General features: G+C 39.9%; 1 protein-coding gene across 1 annotated transcript; it reads right to left on the bottom strand.

Annotated features, from left to right (window-relative positions):
- Positions 1–13021: 13021 nt before the first annotated feature.
- On the bottom strand, positions 13022–14962 carry LOC309564220 (uncharacterized protein; the record flags this gene model as incomplete). Its single annotated transcript, XM_082268847.1, has 2 exons — positions 13022–13816; positions 14633–14962. 2 exons carry the CDS (start codon positions 14960–14962, stop codon positions 13022–13024), a joined length of 1125 nt encoding a protein of 374 aa, XP_082124973.1.
- Positions 14963–18640: the final 3678 nt, after the last annotated feature.

Below are 18640 nucleotides of genomic sequence, written 5' to 3'. Positions count from 1 at the left end.
ACAGTGGCTCGTTATCGTCTGGCGACGTAGGTCTACGTCACCAGACATTCCCCTCTCTCGGCGTCACGCGCGCGCCGCCGGAAGGTCGCTCCCGCTGTTTTCAGTCACAGTGGGAGTCGGGCCAGGGGAGGAGCGGCGGCGATCGCCGCTGCTCTTCCCCGATCATCGGGGAATCGAGTTTGGAGATCCGCCCGCTTGTGTAAACAGAGCGGGCGGATCTCCTAAGTGACAGGCAGGGTCAGATTGCAGGGTTCAGCATAGCTGAACCCTCGATCTGTCCTTGTGTCACTCAGTCACCTCCCCCCCCCCACACGTCAGTAAGCACCAGGCATACATTAACCCCTCCCTCTCCAATAAAATTAACCCCTTCCCTGCCAGTATCATTTTTACAGTAACAGTGCATATATATAGCACTGATTACTGCAGTAATGTCACTGGTACCCCCAAAAGTGTCAAAAATGTCAGTCAAGGGTCCGATCTGTCCGCCGCAATGTCACAGTCCCGCAAAAAAAAAACGCAGATCGCCGCCATTACGCGTTAAAAAAAAAAACACCAAAAATGACAGAAATATTTCCCTTTGTTAGTAAACGCAATAACTTTTGCGCAAACCAATCAAAATACGCTTATTGTGATTTTTTTTTACCAAACATAGGTATCAGAAAACAAATTGGCCAAAAATGTAAAAAAAATTTGATTTTTACATTTTTTTGGGGGGGGAATTTCATATAAAAAATTTTTAAAAATATTATTCTTTCTTCAAAATAAACGCTCTTTTTTTGTTTATAGCGCAAAAAGTAAAAATCGCACAGGTGATCAAATGCCACCAAAAGAAAGCTCTGTTTGTGGGAAAAAAAGGACGTAAATTTCGTTTGGGTACGGCGTTGCACGACCGCGCAATTGTCAGTTAAATTTGCACAGCGCGGAATCGCAAAAAGTGGCCCTGACGTAAGACAGCAAAATCCTCCAGTGGTAAAGTGGTTAAAGAAACAATAATGTAAAGTAGCAACCATAATTTGCCTGCAAGTGTGTGTTTGTAATCATCCATATGTAGTGGGTGCCTCGCGTCTTCCGCACCATGCCAAGCTGACCGAGGCTCTAACTGAAGGAGAGGAGCCTGTCAGTATCCGCGGGGGATTTCTCCCCCCCCCCCCCTTCTCCTCATAAGACACTGACTCTGTGTTGTTCTGCTCCTTCCCACTGCATCCTCATTGGCAGGAAGAAGGGAGCCACTCAGCAGAAATGTGCAAAGCATTCTGGGGCATGTAGTCCTCACCTGCAATGGCTCCATAAACACTTATGTTAGGACAGACCTACACATCCCATGGTTCTCTGAAAGGAGGAGGAGAAAAAGCATCAATTTTGGCTGGCAGGAGAGTCAGTTCCCTACGAGAAGAGACTGGATGCAAGTTAGAGGGAGAGCTGCTATCTTCCCAGTTGACTTACCGCTGTGCTTCAAATGACCAGCCTGAATAAAGGAGGATCCCGGGTGCATGTCTAGATGCACCTGCATCGGCTGAGTGGATCGTTCCAGGGTGAGGTGACCAGTTGGGTCACCTGAAGAGATTGTCTGTTCCTGAACATTCGCTGGGGATATCACTCCAGGATTGGTGAGAGGACACCTGCCTAAATCTCTCTTAAGACAAAGCACTGAACCACTGCCTTTATTTCTGCATCGCTCTACCAGGAGAATCTGTGGTACTGATACAATCTCCTCAACAGTAATAGTGCTGCTTGATTTAATTGAAGATCCCTCACACAATTCAAGCTCTTCTATTTATCAAGTCTTCTCTGGATGTTCTCTGTTCCTTCACCAAAGAAGGACATCAAGTGTACCATCTTAAAGTTATTTAACCTCAAAAGGGCCCTGTCTATATTTGGGACTTTAGTTACTACAGGCGTGGGTTAATTCATTGCACTGAATAGTTTACTGTGTTCAGGCTGATTGTTTGGGACTGTGATGCTGGGGTGAAGAAGGGACAGTACTGACTGAGGAATAGGGTCATTCCTCTGCCCTCCTCCTGCCTGGACCCATATAGCCCACTTTAAGTGAGATTGACAATTGTCTCTGTGGGTTGCTATTTACTATTTAAATCTGTTATGCTTAACCCCCTTAGCAGGATACCCGAGCGTGACTCGGAGTGGATTTTCTATGCTACTATCGGTATCCCCGAGTCACGCTCGGGGTGGATGTGCAGAGCCTGCAGCGGTGTCCCTTACCTTCTCCTGGCGATCCAGCGATGATCTCCCATTGCTGTGATCGCCAGCCGAGATCCCCGCCGCTCGTCCGTCGGTCTGATGACTTCCTAGTTCAGTTCCCTGCAGCAGCAATGGTGCATGGGAGCAGGACTGGGAGGGAAATTCAAATGTTGATGTTGCACAAAACAAAAACACATAACATTTATATTATTTATATATATATATATATATATATATAGTGTGTGTGTGTGTGTGTGTGTGTATATATATATATATATATATATATATATATATATATATATATATATACACACATATATATATATATATATATATATATATTATATAACGCATGAATTATAATCTAATCAATAATATAATTTTATTATATAATATATTAAATATTATATTATATATTATATAATAAAATTATATTATTGATTATATTATAATTCATGCGTTTGTGTTTCAAATTTATCACATCTGGGATGTCTACTAGAGTCTTGTTTTGGTCAGGTTTAAGTCAGTAATTACTAAGAATTGTAGGCCTATAATACATAACGCCAAATTTCCATGCAAAAAATTGTACCGCTTTTGGTACAGAATTCCTGACCTAATCATACCGCCAGGGAGGTTAAGTGAGTTTTCCTCTGCTCTTGGGGTTGTTCACTTAAAGGAGTTCTCCGAGAGCAGACTGAGTTGATTGGAGGATCCTTTGATAACATTTACCTCCTTGTTTTATATTCGCATCTTCATAACGCCTTTTTTTCTCCTCTTTAAGGGAGTTTTAGTAAAAGTAATTTTTGTGTTTACTACAACCTGTGTCCATTTTTCTTCTGTTGTTACACTCACATTTTACCAGGAGTGCCAGTGGGGTTGAGTCTGTTCTGGAGGTTGAAAAGGCAGAGTGATGTACCAACAATATTCAAGCGACTCCTGGTGGGGGTTGCGCTACACATACATTTTCAGTGAGCCCCAATTCTTGGTTCTATAGGGCTCAAATTGTCTGACATGCACCTAAGCCCCATCATTCAACAATCTAATACTTACCTACAGACATTTTTGTGTTGGACTATTAAATAGGTTGTTTGGTTGGGACTTAGGTCTAGGCCTCAACTTATCCAAGGTAGTCCTAAGCCCTACCATTTACCAATCCAGTACTAAAGCCTCTAATGACCATTAAAACTTTGATGCTGGTCTAATAAATGGGATTTAACACCAGTGAGAAGGTCTAAGTCAGACAAGTCAAGGCATACACTATTTAGACACTAAGGATGGGGTCTCTAAAAATGTTTTGGATGATTTTAACAGTACATACAAACCCTTTTTAGTGGGTATTTCTATTTGTTAAAATAATTGTTTCAATTAATCAGTATGGAGAGTTTTTAAATCCGATATAAACAGTTTTTGTATTTTAGTTCTTACAAAATTCCCAAATCACAATTTGGGGATATTGGTAATATGTAAAGGGATACATTAATGTGGGCAATATACTAATATGTATTTAGATAGAGTTTTAATATATCAAAGCTTAACTGCAGGCTGCCTTTAAATGTACCCATCTAGTGGTGCCCCCTTCAAACTGCATGAGGTAAATGCTTGTTTTACTTGGGGAATAATAAGTACAAATACTGTATATACTGAGACATGGGACATGTTTAAATCTAGTGGTAGATGGGTTTTTAAGTAAGTTCACGTCAGCCAGGAACTACTGTATATATAAAGGGCTGGTAGCCCACTTTTATTGACAGGAAAATGGAAAGTCCATAAAACATAAGGTTTCCCACACAGGGGCTCTTCTCCAGCACAAGATACAAATGAAAAATGCAAGCCCATCTGGCTCTTAAGCAATCACTCAGCTTTAATCACAGTATCTCTGCTCTTTATGCTGGTCACCCATCCGCAGGTTCTTCAGTGCAGACGGTTCTTCACTCCAACGCGCTGCTCTCTGGCTCTGGAAGAGGGCTCCTCCTTGGGTGTAGAGCCTTGAAGTATTCCAAAGCCTCTATTATAAGGTCTGTGTGCACCCGAGAACGCACCCTGCTGGTCCTCCACAAAACCCAGACACTGGGTTGGAGATTCCATCCTGCCCAAGATACTATTGGAACCCAACCCAGGAATACCAAAATCTGGAGAAAGCTGCAAAAGCAGTTTTCTCCACTCAGCAAACGTGTAAATCCTGTGTCCTGCACTCAGCAAATGTGTAAATCCTGTGTACTTTTCTTGACCAATTCCACAGTGACAGAACTTCATCACAATACATATCTTATTCTTCGCTCCAGCAGCCTTATTTCTCTTTGTGTGACCGGTCCCCTAAAGCGGCTTAATTTCGCCGCCAAGCTCCCTGATGTCATTGCATACAATGCAGGATGGCCTTGTCCCACCCACAACCTAGAATGTTAGACAGTAGTGATGTCGCGAACCTAAAATTCGCCGTTCGCGAACGGCGAACGCGAACATCGGCAAATGTTCGCGAACCGGCGAACCGCCATAGACTTCAATAGGCAGGCGAATTTTAAAACACACAGGGACTCTTTCTGGCCACAATAGTGATGGAAAAGTTGTTTCAAGGGGACTAACACCTGGACTGTGGCATGCCGGAGAGGGATCACGCAAAAAAAAGTTCTTAAAAATTATAATTTTTTGATAGAGAGCCAATTATTGGAAAAATTAAAAAAAAATAAAAATAAAAAATTTCTTTGGATTTAGCATCTGGGGGGTCTAAAAAGTGTACCTGTGAAGTTTCAGCTCTGTAGCATGTCCAGAACCCCTAAAAAACAGCATTTTTCTTATATTTTCAGGAATATGGCTTCTCTGCGGCTGGCTTTTTCTCTTGCAGGCATTTAGCGGGCATTTTTTTAGGCAGGCATGTCATTTTTTGTATTTAGTGTCTGGGGGGTCTAAAAAGTGTACCTGTCAAGTTTCAGCTCTGTAGCATGTCCAGAACCCCTAAAAAACAGCATTTTTCTTATATTTTCAGTAATACGGCTTCTCTGCGGCTGTCTTTTTCTCTTGCAGGCATTTATCGGGCATTTTTTTAGGCAGGCATGTCATTTTTTGTATTTAGTGTCTGGGGGGTCTAAAAAGTGTACCTGTCAAGTTTCAGCTCTGTAGCATGTCCAGAACCCCTAAAAACAGCATTTTTCTTATATTTTCAGTAATACGGCTTCTCTGCGGCTGTCTTTTTCTCTTGCAGGCATTTATCGGGCATTTTTTTAGGCAGGCATGTCATTTTTTGTATTTAGTGTCTGGGGGGTCTAAAAAGTGTACCTGTCAAGTTTCAGCTCTGTAGCATGTCCAGAACCCCTAAAAAACAGCATTTTTCTTATATTTTCAGTAATACGGCTTCTCTGCGGCTGTCTTTTTCTCTTGCAGGCATTTATCGGGCATTTTTTTAGGCAGGCATGTCATTTTTTGTATTTAGTGTCTGGGGGGTCTAAAAAGTGTACCTGTCAAGTTTCAGCTCTGTAGCATGTCCAGAACCCCTAAAAAACAGCATTTTTCTTATATTTTCAGTAATACGGCTTCTCTGTGGCTGTCTTTTTCTCTTGCAGGCATTTATCGGGCATTTTTTTAGGCAGGCATGTCATTTTTTGTATTTAGTGTCTGGGGGGTCTAAAAAGTGTACCTGTCAAGTTTCAGCTCTGTAGCATGTCCAGAACCCCTAAAAAACAGCATTTTTCTTATATTTTCAGGAATACGGCTTCTCTGCGGCTGTCTTTTTCTCTTGCAGGCATTTATCGGGCATTTTTTTAGGCAGGCATGTCATTTTTTGTATTTAGTGTCTGGGGGGTCTAAAAAGTGTACCTGTCAAGTTTCAGCTCTGTAGCATGTCCAGAACCCCTAAAAAACAGCATTTTTCTTATATTTTCAGGAATACGGCTTCTCTGCGGCTGTCTTTTTCTCTTGCAGGCATTTATCGGGCATTTTTTTAGGCAGGCATGTCATTTTTTGTATTTAGTGTCTGGGGGGTCTAAAAAGTGTACCTGTCAAGTTTCAGCTCTGTAGCATGTCCAGAACCCCTAAAAAAAAGCATTTTTCTTATATTTTCAGGAATACGGCTTCTCTGCGGCTGGCTTTTTCTCTTGCAGGCATATATATCAGTGGTGGGTGGGCAGTGGCACAGTACACTCTCTGTGGACCTGGCAGCAGTCACTGGCACCCAGGCAACTGCAATTTAAAAAATATATATATATTTTTTTTACTTTGCAAGCTGCTGTGCCACTTTATATATCAGTGGTGGGTGGGCAGTGGCACAGTAAACTCTCTGTGGACCTGACAGCAGTCACTGGCACCCAGGCAACTGCAATTTAAAAAATATATATATATTTTTTTACTTTGCAAGCTGCTGTGCCACTTTATATATCAGTGGTGGGTGGGCAGTGGCACAGTACACTCTCTGTGGACCTGACAGCAGTCACTGGAACCCAGGCAACTGCAATTTAAAAAAATATATATTTTTTTTTACTTTGCAAGCTGCTGTGCCACCTTATATATCAGTGGTGGGTGGGCAGTGGCACAGTACACTCTCTGTGGACCTGACAGCAGTCACTGGCACCCAGGCAACTGCAATTTAAAAAAAATATATTTTATTTTACTTTGCAAGCTGCTGTGCCACCTTATATATCAGTGGTGGGTGGGCAGTGGCACAGTACACTCTCTGTGGACCTGACAGCAGTCACTGGCACCCAGGCAACTGCAATTTAAAAAAATATATATTTTTTTTTTACTTTGCAAGCTGCTGTGCCACCTTATATATCAGTGGTGGGTGGGCAGTGGCACAGTACACTCTCTGTGGACCTGACAGCAGTCACTGGCACCCAGGCAACTGCAATTTAAAAAATATATATATTTTTTTTTACTTTGCAAGCTGCTGTGCCACCTTATATATCAGTGGTGGGTGGGCAGTGGCACAGTACACTCTCTGTGGACCTGACAGCAGTCACTGGCACCCAGGCAACTGCAATTTAAAAAAATATATATATTTTTTTTACTTTGCAAGCTGCTGTGCCACCTTATATATCAGTGGTGGGTGGGCACACAGTGGCACTGCAGTGGGCACAGTACACTCTGTGGACCTGACAGTCACTGGCAGCCCAGGCAACTGCAATAATAAAAAATATTTTTTTTTTCAATTTATTGCAACAAGATGCTGTGCCAACGTATATATATCAGTGGTGGGCAGTGCACTGCAGTGGGTACAGTGCACTCTGTGGACCTGACACAGCACTCACTGCAATTATGACAGAGGAAAAAAAAATATTTTTTAAAATGCCAGGTACTGTGCCTGTGCCACCCAAAATGAGTGTGGTGTGCACACAGTACAGTCTGTGGTAGGTCTGTGGCCTCTCACACACAGCGGGCAGGCAACTGCAGTGTACAATAGATATATATATATATATATATATATATATATATAAAGAAAAAAATCTATTACCTTACCAGCCCTTAAAAGGGCTTTTGGGGACACTATATATATATATATATGTATATATATAAATAAAAAAATCCTCAATTACCAGCCCTTAAAAGGGCTTTTGGGGACACTAGATAGATATAGATATATATATATATATGAAGAAACAACTCAATTACCAGCCCTTAAAAGGGCTTTTGGGGACGCTAGGTATATATATATATATATATATATATATATATATATATATATGAAAAAAAAAAAAAAAACACAAATACCAGCCCTTAGAAGGGCTTTTTGGGGTGCTGATATTACAGCAGTAGTGGACCAAGAACACTGCAAGACCAGGAACACTGACTAACTGTCCCTAGCTTAACAGCAGCAGCAGCAGCAGCAGCAGCTCTCCCTACTCTCACTACACACACTGCTTCAGAATGATCTAAGATGGATGCTGCCCTTGCTTATTTATAGGAGGTGGGAGGGTGTGGGAGGGAGGTACGCTGATTGGCTGGAAATGTGTCTGCTGACTGTAAAGTTCAGGGTCAAAGTTTGCCTCAATGATGTCTTATGGGGGGCGGACCGAACATCGCATATGTTCGCCGGCAGCGGCGAACGCGAACATGCTAAGTTCGCCGGGAACTGTTCGCCGGCGAACAGTTCTATACATCTCTATTAGACAGCAGAAGAGAGCTTTATATGCACATGGACTGTTGACTGCACATAGAAATACTGATTTATATTTATTTGATCACTGCACCAGATTTATTTATGCACTTGGAATTATTAATCATGATTGTATACGTATTTTTTTAATTTTACATATCCTTTTCATCTTTGGTTATCTATGGGTATTTGATGATTTTATGATAATTATGCATTGATATATCACAACACTATTTATTTACTTACTAGTTGATTTTTGATGTTTGGTTACACATATATCAATACTGATTCATTTGTGAGAATATTGGCAATATTCGTGAATTAACGAACCATAATTGCGATTCAGTCGGCTGGTGCGACTATCTAGCTTGTTTCATCTCATATTGTGTTGTTTTAGGAAAGGAAGCCATAATTCCACTGGGAACAGAGATTTTAGATTACAATTTTACGATTAGCGTCAAGGAATTGGATCGCATCATATACGTTGTATAATATCTCCTTTGATTATAGGTTGACCCTATGGGAATTGTTTACAAGTCGGATATATTTTCCTATCTTCGTATATCTTTGACGTATATAGAAATTTTTTAAGGAATCGGAGTTGGATTTTATATGCTTTTTGTTTTACCTGCTGACCTTTTATCTGCTTATAGAGTATTTATTTGGTCTTTCTTAACATTTGTATATATTTATGGTGAGACCTGTTTTTATCATATTTCGAGAGGTCTTGCTGCGACTGTGACATTGGTTGGCTCGGTCTGAGTTTCTTCTGAGATCTCTTCTATTGTGCGCCGACTCACTGTGTTCTTGAGAAGAGAGCTTTGCCTGCATGAGAAGTGAAGAATAGGCTATGAAGTGAAATCATGTTTTGGACAAATTAAAACGTGAATTACCAAGGGTTAATAATCTTATAGTGGATTTCAATTGGTTTTTATAATAAAAAAAATGAGAATATTTGAAATAAAATGAAAACCTAAAGGTTTTTTTTAATTAGGTACAATGGAAAAAATATGAAATACTATATATTAGTGGTCAGTAACAGGAAGAGCGCCTGAACGTTGGGGGCTATTGCGAAGAATGCTGCATTGCTGACTATTGAAAGGGGTTTTCTTCCTTCCTGCCAATAACCAATTGGTATCCCTGCTTGTCTAAAGGGGTGGGGTTTTTTTTGGTTTATTTTTTTACATATTGAACTGTATGTACACCCTAAAGCAGGCCATAGACGATACGAATATCGTCCGAAAATCGTAAATGCCAGTGTTATCGAACGATTTTCTTATCGTTAGTGTGGTATGTAAACTATGCGTTTTTCGTACGACAGCAAAAATTCACATATCCAACATGTTGGGTTTTTCCGCGAAATTTGTCCAATTTTCGTATCATTAGTGGTTTAGTCGTTCGATTCCACAGAACAACACACAACTGCGCATGTTTCCGAAAAGAATGACCCGGAAGGTAAATAAAAAGAATATCAACACGGACGACTGTTCTGCCGAAAAACCGCAATACATCAAATATTATATGTTCAAGCAAACTCTGCTAAGAGGCCAATATGTGTGCATGAAAAGTGTAAACACAAAAGTATGTGTATTGCAAAATGACTTTTAACACCTTTTTTCAATAAACGGACCCACTGCATTGTTGTACAGCTGCAGAATAAATGGTACAGCAAGTTTTCTTTCTGCAGGATGTATATGTTCCAATATTGTTTGTCATTAATAACATATGGTTATCCTAATTGTCATTTTAACAGTAGATTATTTTGATGAGAATGTCATTGTCTATACTACCATAAAGATCAATAGCTGTGTATACAGTTGATATCACATAATGCATGAAATAAAGACACTTGAAACCAATTTCAAAATAACCATCAATTTATTGATGAACAATAAACAAAAAGCGTAGTTGCGCATGTCCAGCACACAAACATTTCCCTATTTAGGATCTTAAAAGCTTGTACATATGTACATGAATATAGTTAGTAAATATGTACATACAGCCAAAATTTAACAGTGCAAAAGTACATAAACAGTCACATAGTGCAATTTTATTTTTAATAAAGTGCAAGTCAGAGCAAGGGCCCTTTCACACAATCCAATGAGATTCGCCTGTCATGTTGTCAGGCGGAACTCATTGGAATGTTCCATGCATCCCCATAGGGCAGCGAATGTCAGTGGAAACATGTCCACTGACATCCGCTGCTATCCGACCCGATCAAAGCCTGACGGATGGAAATTATCATTTACATCTGTCAGGCGGATCGGATGGATATGATGAAAATGGACTGGTGGTCCCCAAAAGAGAACGGTGGGGTTCTGACAGCTCTGTCTCTGCACAAAGAGCAGAGAAAGAGCTGTCAGACACCTGCTCATAGGGGATTTGGGCGTGGACGCCCCTTTCAGCAGAATGGAGTACGTGGGTGCATGCGGACAGTGTGAATGGGCCCCTACTTTATAACAACCATTTTTATTTTTTAAAGTGCCATAACGAAACATGGTCTTAAAAAAAAATTTTTGTTTCCAGAGTATTTAAACCTTTGCTAATTGGTCTATCACATCAGAAATCCTGCCTTGAAACGATTTCATTTTATTGCAAACTTTCTCAATATCTGAATTGATTTGCATTAAATCAGCAATCATGCGGTTTGCAGATGCAGAAGTGAATGAAGAACTGCCAGCAGTAGACATTGTAAAGCCTATAAGAAAACATGAAAAATCATAAAAATCACAGTCTAAACGTTATAATGAGCATACGTTTATGTGACATTTGGTTATGTACCTGAACTGGTGGCAATGCTGCTCCAATCACTGCCTTCAACTGGTGTGAGACATATCAGTGTTGTGTCAGTCGTCATCTCAGACTCTGCACTTGTCTGCTGTTCATTTCCCGCCTCTGCATGGGCCTTTCTAGAATGTCCTTTGAAAATTAATAAATACATGTATTTAACTTCAAATACTATACATATATTTAAATGCAATCACACTATGCATATTATTTCTGTATAGAAGACAAAAATACACTATAGATATGCATAGAAAATCACAATGATGCAAGCTGTGTAGTATGCACTCTCTGCATGCACATGTCACATGGCATATACAGAACATACACTCACACAGAAAAACCCAAGAACATCATACATTCTTGTTAAAAAGTTTATACTTACTTTTTTGAAGAATTTTCTTGATTTTCCTTAGCTGATGGGATTCTCTGGATTTTAAGTCAGACCAGCGTTTTCTCACTTGATCTTTAGTGCGTTCAACACCATGGTTTTTCTGTAGGACACGTAGAACTTTCTCCAGAATTTGATCTTTTCTCACATTTTTTTTAGGGTAGACTTGCTTCCGACAGTCATAATCCTTCTTTTGAAGAATGTTCACCATGTCCACCATCTCCTCCAAAGACATGTTGGTGGCTTTCTTCTTCCTGGGGCTTGTCACAATGGTTGTCTGGTGACCTTCTTCCACCTCCACGATTTCCTGCTCCTCATCTGTCCCAGATCTTTCGCTCTGAGAAGCTGCCATGTCTTGTCCCTCTGCCATGATTTCTCCCACAAGCCCCCGAAAGAAAGAAGAGGCGGGGCCTGTACATGGTATATAACGCACGTGCGCATTGCACGAATATGCAGCGACTTTTCGGGACGTAGGAAAGTCTATTCGTGCAGAGAACGCTGAACACACATCCCTGAGGTAAGTTCAAAATGCTGACTCTCCATTGCATATTTCACTTTTTCTACGGAAATACTGTGTTATAATGTAAATATATGCTATTTTATTACTGATAGAAGTCCTTTTGCAGTATAGGAGCTGTTCAAAAAGGCTAAAAATTAGACCTCACTCCTGTCCAAATTTATCTCAGTCACGATTCATGGCACATGGCTCATCCATTATATGAACAGGCTGCATGAAACTTGCATATCGTGTTAGTTCTATTGTCTTAAGTATTATTTATTCTTCTTATTTAGTCATTATTAATTTGCAAAATCATTATGTGTTATATTTTACACATGTATAACAAGGCTTTGCAAGGTAACTTAGTAAAATATATATATATTTTTTTTTTTTTTTTTAAAGGAAAATGCCTCTCACATTCACATCTACTGAGTTCCTTCCCCAATTCATTGATAAATACAGAGAATTTTCGTGCTTATGGGATGTGAAATCCAGGGATTATTCTAATAGATATAAGCGTGATGAGGCCATCAAAGAACTAAAGGAGCTATGTAAAGAGGTTTGCAAAGATCCAAATGACCTATATGTAAAGCACAAGATTGCTAACTTGCGGACTGTTTTTAAAAAGGAGTATAAAAAAATACAAGCATCCAAGAAATCTGGAGCAGGGGCTGATGATGTCTATGTCCCACGTTTGTGGTACTTCAAAGACCTGATGTTTCTTGCTGACACAGATGATCCAAGAGAGTCCCATTGCACTCTGCCACCAAGTGCAGCATCAGACTCCAGTTTGATATCTGACCCAGAAGCAGAGGAAATGTCACAGACACAGACACAGACTCAGACACAGGTATATCCAAATTATCGTTTAATTCACAATATTTTTTCTTTGGGGGGGGGGGTTGGAGGGCCCAATGAAACAACTATAGGGTCAGGGGTCCTTCTGCCTCATGGGCCAGTCATAGTAGAATGTAACAAAAACTAGAATAAAGAATACTCATATATTGTATATGATTTATTAAGCTGTCTTTATTTAGAGCAAGTCATTTCTTACAAAATATAATACATATGATTATATGCGATCCTGCCATGCAACTGCACCACTACCCATAAAATAATCTGTGTAATGAATGCGATTTTGACGTGCATTTGCAGTTGGTAGCCTAGGCCTTGCAGGAGCTAAATTTACCATGCCACTGCTGTCATTTCGCCAATCACCTGGCACAATTGTGCCACTGGTAAGATCTTCAATATCAACTGCAGTTGATGGCATATATGACACAGTTGTGCTTCTTAAATAATTGTGTAACATACAGCAGCACTCCACTATTATGTCAATTTTTTCAACTGTAACATTAATGGCGGTGTGGAAAATGCGGAATCTGCTGGCCATGATCCCAAATGCATTTTCTACCACCCTTCTCGCCCTAGACAATCTATAATTAAAGATTTTCTGGGGAGCAGTTAAATTGCGCAAGGGATAGGGTTTCAACAGGTGTTCATGTAAGGCAAATGCATCGTCCCCAATGAACACAAAATTAAGGCCCTCAACTGTCTCACTGGAAGATGGAAGATGCAACATTCCTTCTTTTAATCGATGCATAAATGGACTGCGCTCTATCACACCTCCATCCGAGTTTCTTCCATTTTTCCCTATATCCAAGTACATAAATTCATATTTGGCATTCACAATTGCCATTAGAATTATGCTGAAGAACCCTTTATAGTTGTAAAAATAGGATCCTGAATGTGCTGGTGGTGTAATTCTCACATGTTTCCCATCAATTGCGCCACCACAATTGGGGAAATTCCACATGTCCTGGAATTCTTTGGCAACTTCTTTCCATTCTTCAGATTTAGAAGGAAACTGTTGGCAAGATAGAAAAAAATTAAAACATGTTTTAATGATAATTAGTGATCATATTTTCTTCATAATTTTTTTGGTTTCTATAGGATACACCAAGCCCAGTATCAGAGCAGCCAGGAACATCAACTCAGAGAACTCAAAGAGGAAAGAAGAGAAATCTTGACTACGATACTGCCAGTTTGCTGAAGGATGCATCATCTATCATGAAGCAGAAAGATGATGAATGTGATGCTGTGGGTCATCTGGTTGCACACAAATTACGGAGAATGTCCATGGAGCAACGAGACATTTGTGAAGCTTTAATGCATAAAATGATTGCCATTGGACTAAAGGGCAATCTTACACCTAACACAGATATAATAGGGTATCAGGGATGTACATCTCCTCCACCTGTAACATCTGCTCCACCTGTAACATCTGCTCCACCTGTAACATCTGGCCAATATTGGCACCCAAATATGTCTCAATCACAGGGAAACCCAAGCTGGTCAGTGCGTCCTGAACCACCTCAAGGTTCTTGGTTTCATGGCCCCCAATACACAAATCTGTAAAAAAAAATTCTAGATATGTTGCTCAATATTATTGCATTTCTTTGGTGTATTTGTTCCTTTTTTATTGGTTATTGTTTAAGAATTATATATTTTCATAATAATGTTTTGGAAATGGGTATGTATTGATTTAAGAAAATACAAACTTTTTCAGACAACCGTGTACAGGAAGTTACATATTTTTTTAATAAAATTGATGTACTCACAAAATTTGACTTATGTTTGCAGTAATATTCTTACTAATTTAAGTTGTAATTTTTATAATTACCTTTAAATACTGTGGCTGGAGCACCTTCACTATGGCCTGACACGTCTCAGGTATGATTCTTCCCAAGGATTGGGCAGAGATTCCAGTGGTGAACTTCAGGTCTTCATAAGACCTGCCTGTTGCCAAAAAACGCAGGGTTGCCATGAGCCTCTCCTCTGCACTAATAGATTTTCTCATGCAGGTGTCCTGTTTGGTGATATGTGGCTGCACAAGAGCTAATAGCATGTCAAAGGACTGCTGGGTCATCCGCAAATAATTACGGTAATCCTCAGGATTATTTTCTCTGAGGTTTGTTAGCAGGTTTACATGTGAAAATTGCTCTCGTTGCATGAGCCAGTCTTTGGCCCACACTCTGCTCTTCCTTCTATTTTTCTTCTTTTTCTTCTCCTCCTCCAAAGCAATCAATGCAATAACCATTGCTGCCATTTTCTGATTCCTATTATACCTCTTGAATGGCATTTTATTGCTGAGAATAGTCGTATGCTGTGGCGAATGATTGCTCTGTTCGCAAATGACACGATCCGACTTTTAACTGTAGGGGGAGTGCCCAGTGGAGGTGTGGTTAAAAGGTCAAGACAACATTGCATCACTTCCTATACTTGCAGAAGGAAGAAGTGTTTTGTCGTACGATTTTCGAATCACATTGATGGTACACTCGACGATGTGCACGACTGGCGCTTGCGTTTATCGAACGACAAATCGTACGAAATTCGAAACGTGTATGGCCTGCTTAAGCCAGTCCACGCTGCTCTCTGCGAACCACTGCAGTTGTCAATGTAAAGTTAATGACACCCCCAAATCGGTTCACCGAACGCAGTGTGAACTGTGAAATCAGACGGGTATTGGATCACATAGGTCTGAACACCCATGCGATCGGATTCCAGTGAGGACCAAAAAAAGGGTCCTGCACCATTTTGCTCCCAATGCAATGTGATTTTAGCCATACAAACTGTATTATTGAATTTGCATCGCACAGACATCACATGGGATGTGCACAGCAATGCGGTGCGAATCACATGTGATGTATGGCATTGCATGAGTGTGAAGCCTTAAACTGTTTTGCAGCCTGTTTGGCATTATGCCTCACTGCAAACCGTTTTCTTAAGCAAATCAATTTTTTGTGAATTTGTCACAAAGTTGCAAGAGCATTGTTAACTTGGTACATAAGCTCTTTCAGTTGTTCATTGGCCTGCTTGATAGACCTACTAAGCAACCCAATAGTCAACTGAAGGAGTGCACGTTGCAGGCTAACAACAATGCTGCTAACTGAGTCTGGGTAGGCCTGAGCCAGGAAGTTCTAATACAGCCAGGATATCCAGATAACAAACTTTGCAAACAATGAATAAGCTGAAGAAAACTGTATACAGGGAAGAATGATACAGATTCACAGTGAAAAAAAATATTTTGGGTTTACATACACTTTAAAAATATAGAAAACCTAATAATATATTCATACTTTATAACAAATTGCAAAACAATTTCCAGAGTATTCATAAAGAATTGAACGTGTGAGTGCTGAATAGCATATGGAAGAGGGCTCTACATAAGGTGAGAGTCATTTTGGAAGTCTTCAGTGGGAAAACCTCACTTGAAGAGTGGAGGCTGTGTTTGGTATAATACCTTAAAATTGGAAGGACTGAAGTTCTAATGAAAGCCATATTTCTATGCAAACTGACCTGTAGAGAGGATGAAGGTTCTGAGTCCTTACGTACAACTATAGTATCTCTGTGTTGTAAACACAGAGTTGGCATTGCTTTACTTGGTTTAATAATAATAAAATAAAACTGACATAAATAACAGTAAAAAAAAAAAAAAAAAAAAAATATATATATATATATATATATATATATATATATATATATATATATATATATATATATATGTAATATTTTTATTTTTAATGACAGCATACGTTTTTCTGCTTCAAGAATTAGACAAGTGTCATCTTCACCCCGCATACCTCTGTGGGTGGATAATAAGGATTCCTGTCTTGGATTATACTTCCCACACCATGATAAAATGACAGCGTTTAAGCTTTGATGCATCTCGCTGCCATTTCCCCAGGTACAGCATAGTCTGCTAAAGGAGCACTAAGCAGTTTGCTATAACAAATCCCATGTGAAATTTAGTGATAATATCACATTGCTTGTCATTTTTCAGATCACTAAATAGTGTGACATCTCTGGAGAGGTCTCAGCCTGTTCTCCTCTGTACTCACATGTCACCAGAGTTTGATGGGGCCTGTCTACTGTCATTGACTTTTCCGGAGAAGAGCCGTATTATCTGTAGGAGTGTGCGTAAGTTCATTCTGTGGGTAAGTCTCTGTAATTTATATGTTTTTCGTTAATGTGTAAGTCTAAGACATTTTAGGTAAAGTGACTTTAAAGATATTTTCTACAGTACCTGTATTGTATCCAGTCGTCTTTTGACATTTTAAGGTGAAAGAGTCCACATGTTTGAAAAGATTAGCATCGATCCCCAATTTGCATAACCCCATCCCGTCTAATAGTTGCATTGTTCTTGCATGTGAGCTGGTGGGTAACTCACACAAAGCAGCATCTTAGCTTCTGGACAGCAGAAAGGCCTCCTGGATATTTATTAGTGACCAGCAGACTGGTTCTCCTGAACTGAGAATTGACCCAGGTCAGGCAAATCAGAGCAAATTAATGTTTGCTGAAAATTTAGATTTGACATAAACGGAATTTTACCCATAACCACTTGATAAAAATAATGTTCTTTTGGCAAGAAACATACATTCCACATTAAAAATGATGCTACCAAAATTAGCATGTGCTGTAAATTGCCTCCAGCTTTGTTCCTATTTTTTCTTGCTAGAAGCTGACATTTTGCTGAAGCCCAGAGCCCCTGAACAGCAATAAATCTTTAGGCTGTCAGCAGATCGGCCTCTACAAATTTAGCACAGTGCCTAAAAATAGAGAGCAACTGAGCATGTGCAGAGTGGGTTGGTTGAGATGGTATATTACTGGATTTTAAACAGTATAAGCGCTTATTTTTAATGTTTTACATAGTTATACCTGCAAAAGGGGCCAGCCTGAAGTGATCTAGCAGGACTTAATTTTCTGACTAAAGTTCCACTTTTAGTAAGTGAACTAGTAAAGGGGCCTTTAGACTACTGAACAGTTCTATTCAAGATCCCAAGCTTTCAGAGGCCTCTAGTCCAGTGGTTCTCAAATCCGGTCCTCGGGACCCACTAACAGGCCAGATTTTAAGTATTACCTTGGGGGATGCAGACTAGAATACTGCAATCACTGAGAAGCAAATGAGATCACCTGTGATGTAATTTAGTTATCTTGCAAACCTGGCCTGTTGGTGGGTCCCGAGGACCGGATTTGAGAACCACTGTTCTAGTCAATGTGTGATTGAAATTCAGTGTGGTTCCTTGTTTTGCTGATTGGCTAAGTATACATTGGTTTGTATAGGGTGTGATTCCTCAATCCCTGTAGTCTCCTTGCCCTAGTAATACTTCCATATTAGGGCAATGTCCTCACAAAGGTTAGTTGATACGTCCTCACAACCAATACTTATCTCTGTTAGTCATTACAAGCAGGACACAATTGGTTCCTTTATCAATTATTAACCAGAGATCAAAGAATGAGGGGCAAGGAGCCTGCTCCGTGATATTAGTAAACGAGCAAAGGGACCCTATAACTGTAGGCTGAGCATGCTCCATCTTTCCCTAGGTAGAGTATGTAATACTTTTTAATTAGGGCAATGTCATTGCAGGAGTTAGACTATATTCCTTTACCACCCAAAATGCCCTTAGAAGTCATTACAAGCAGAACCTATTGGATCCCAGTCATTTGCTAACCACAGGTCAAAGAGTGAGGGCATGGAGCCCACACTTTGACATTATTAAACCAGCAAAGGGACCCAATGCTTTACACTGGCCCTGTAGGGCCCTAAGCTATTAAGAGTAAGTAATACTTTAAAATAATGGTGATGTCATTGCAGGAGTTAAATAATACTTACACACAACGCAAAATGCCT

Source organism: Pelophylax lessonae, assembly GCF_965119305.1.
Source record: "Pelophylax lessonae genome assembly, chromosome: 9".
NCBI classification, from domain to species: domain Eukaryota; kingdom Metazoa; phylum Chordata; class Amphibia; order Anura; family Ranidae; genus Pelophylax; species Pelophylax lessonae.
The sequence above is the reverse complement of the archived record's forward strand: the minus strand, read 5'-3'. Positions and strand labels throughout refer to the sequence as shown.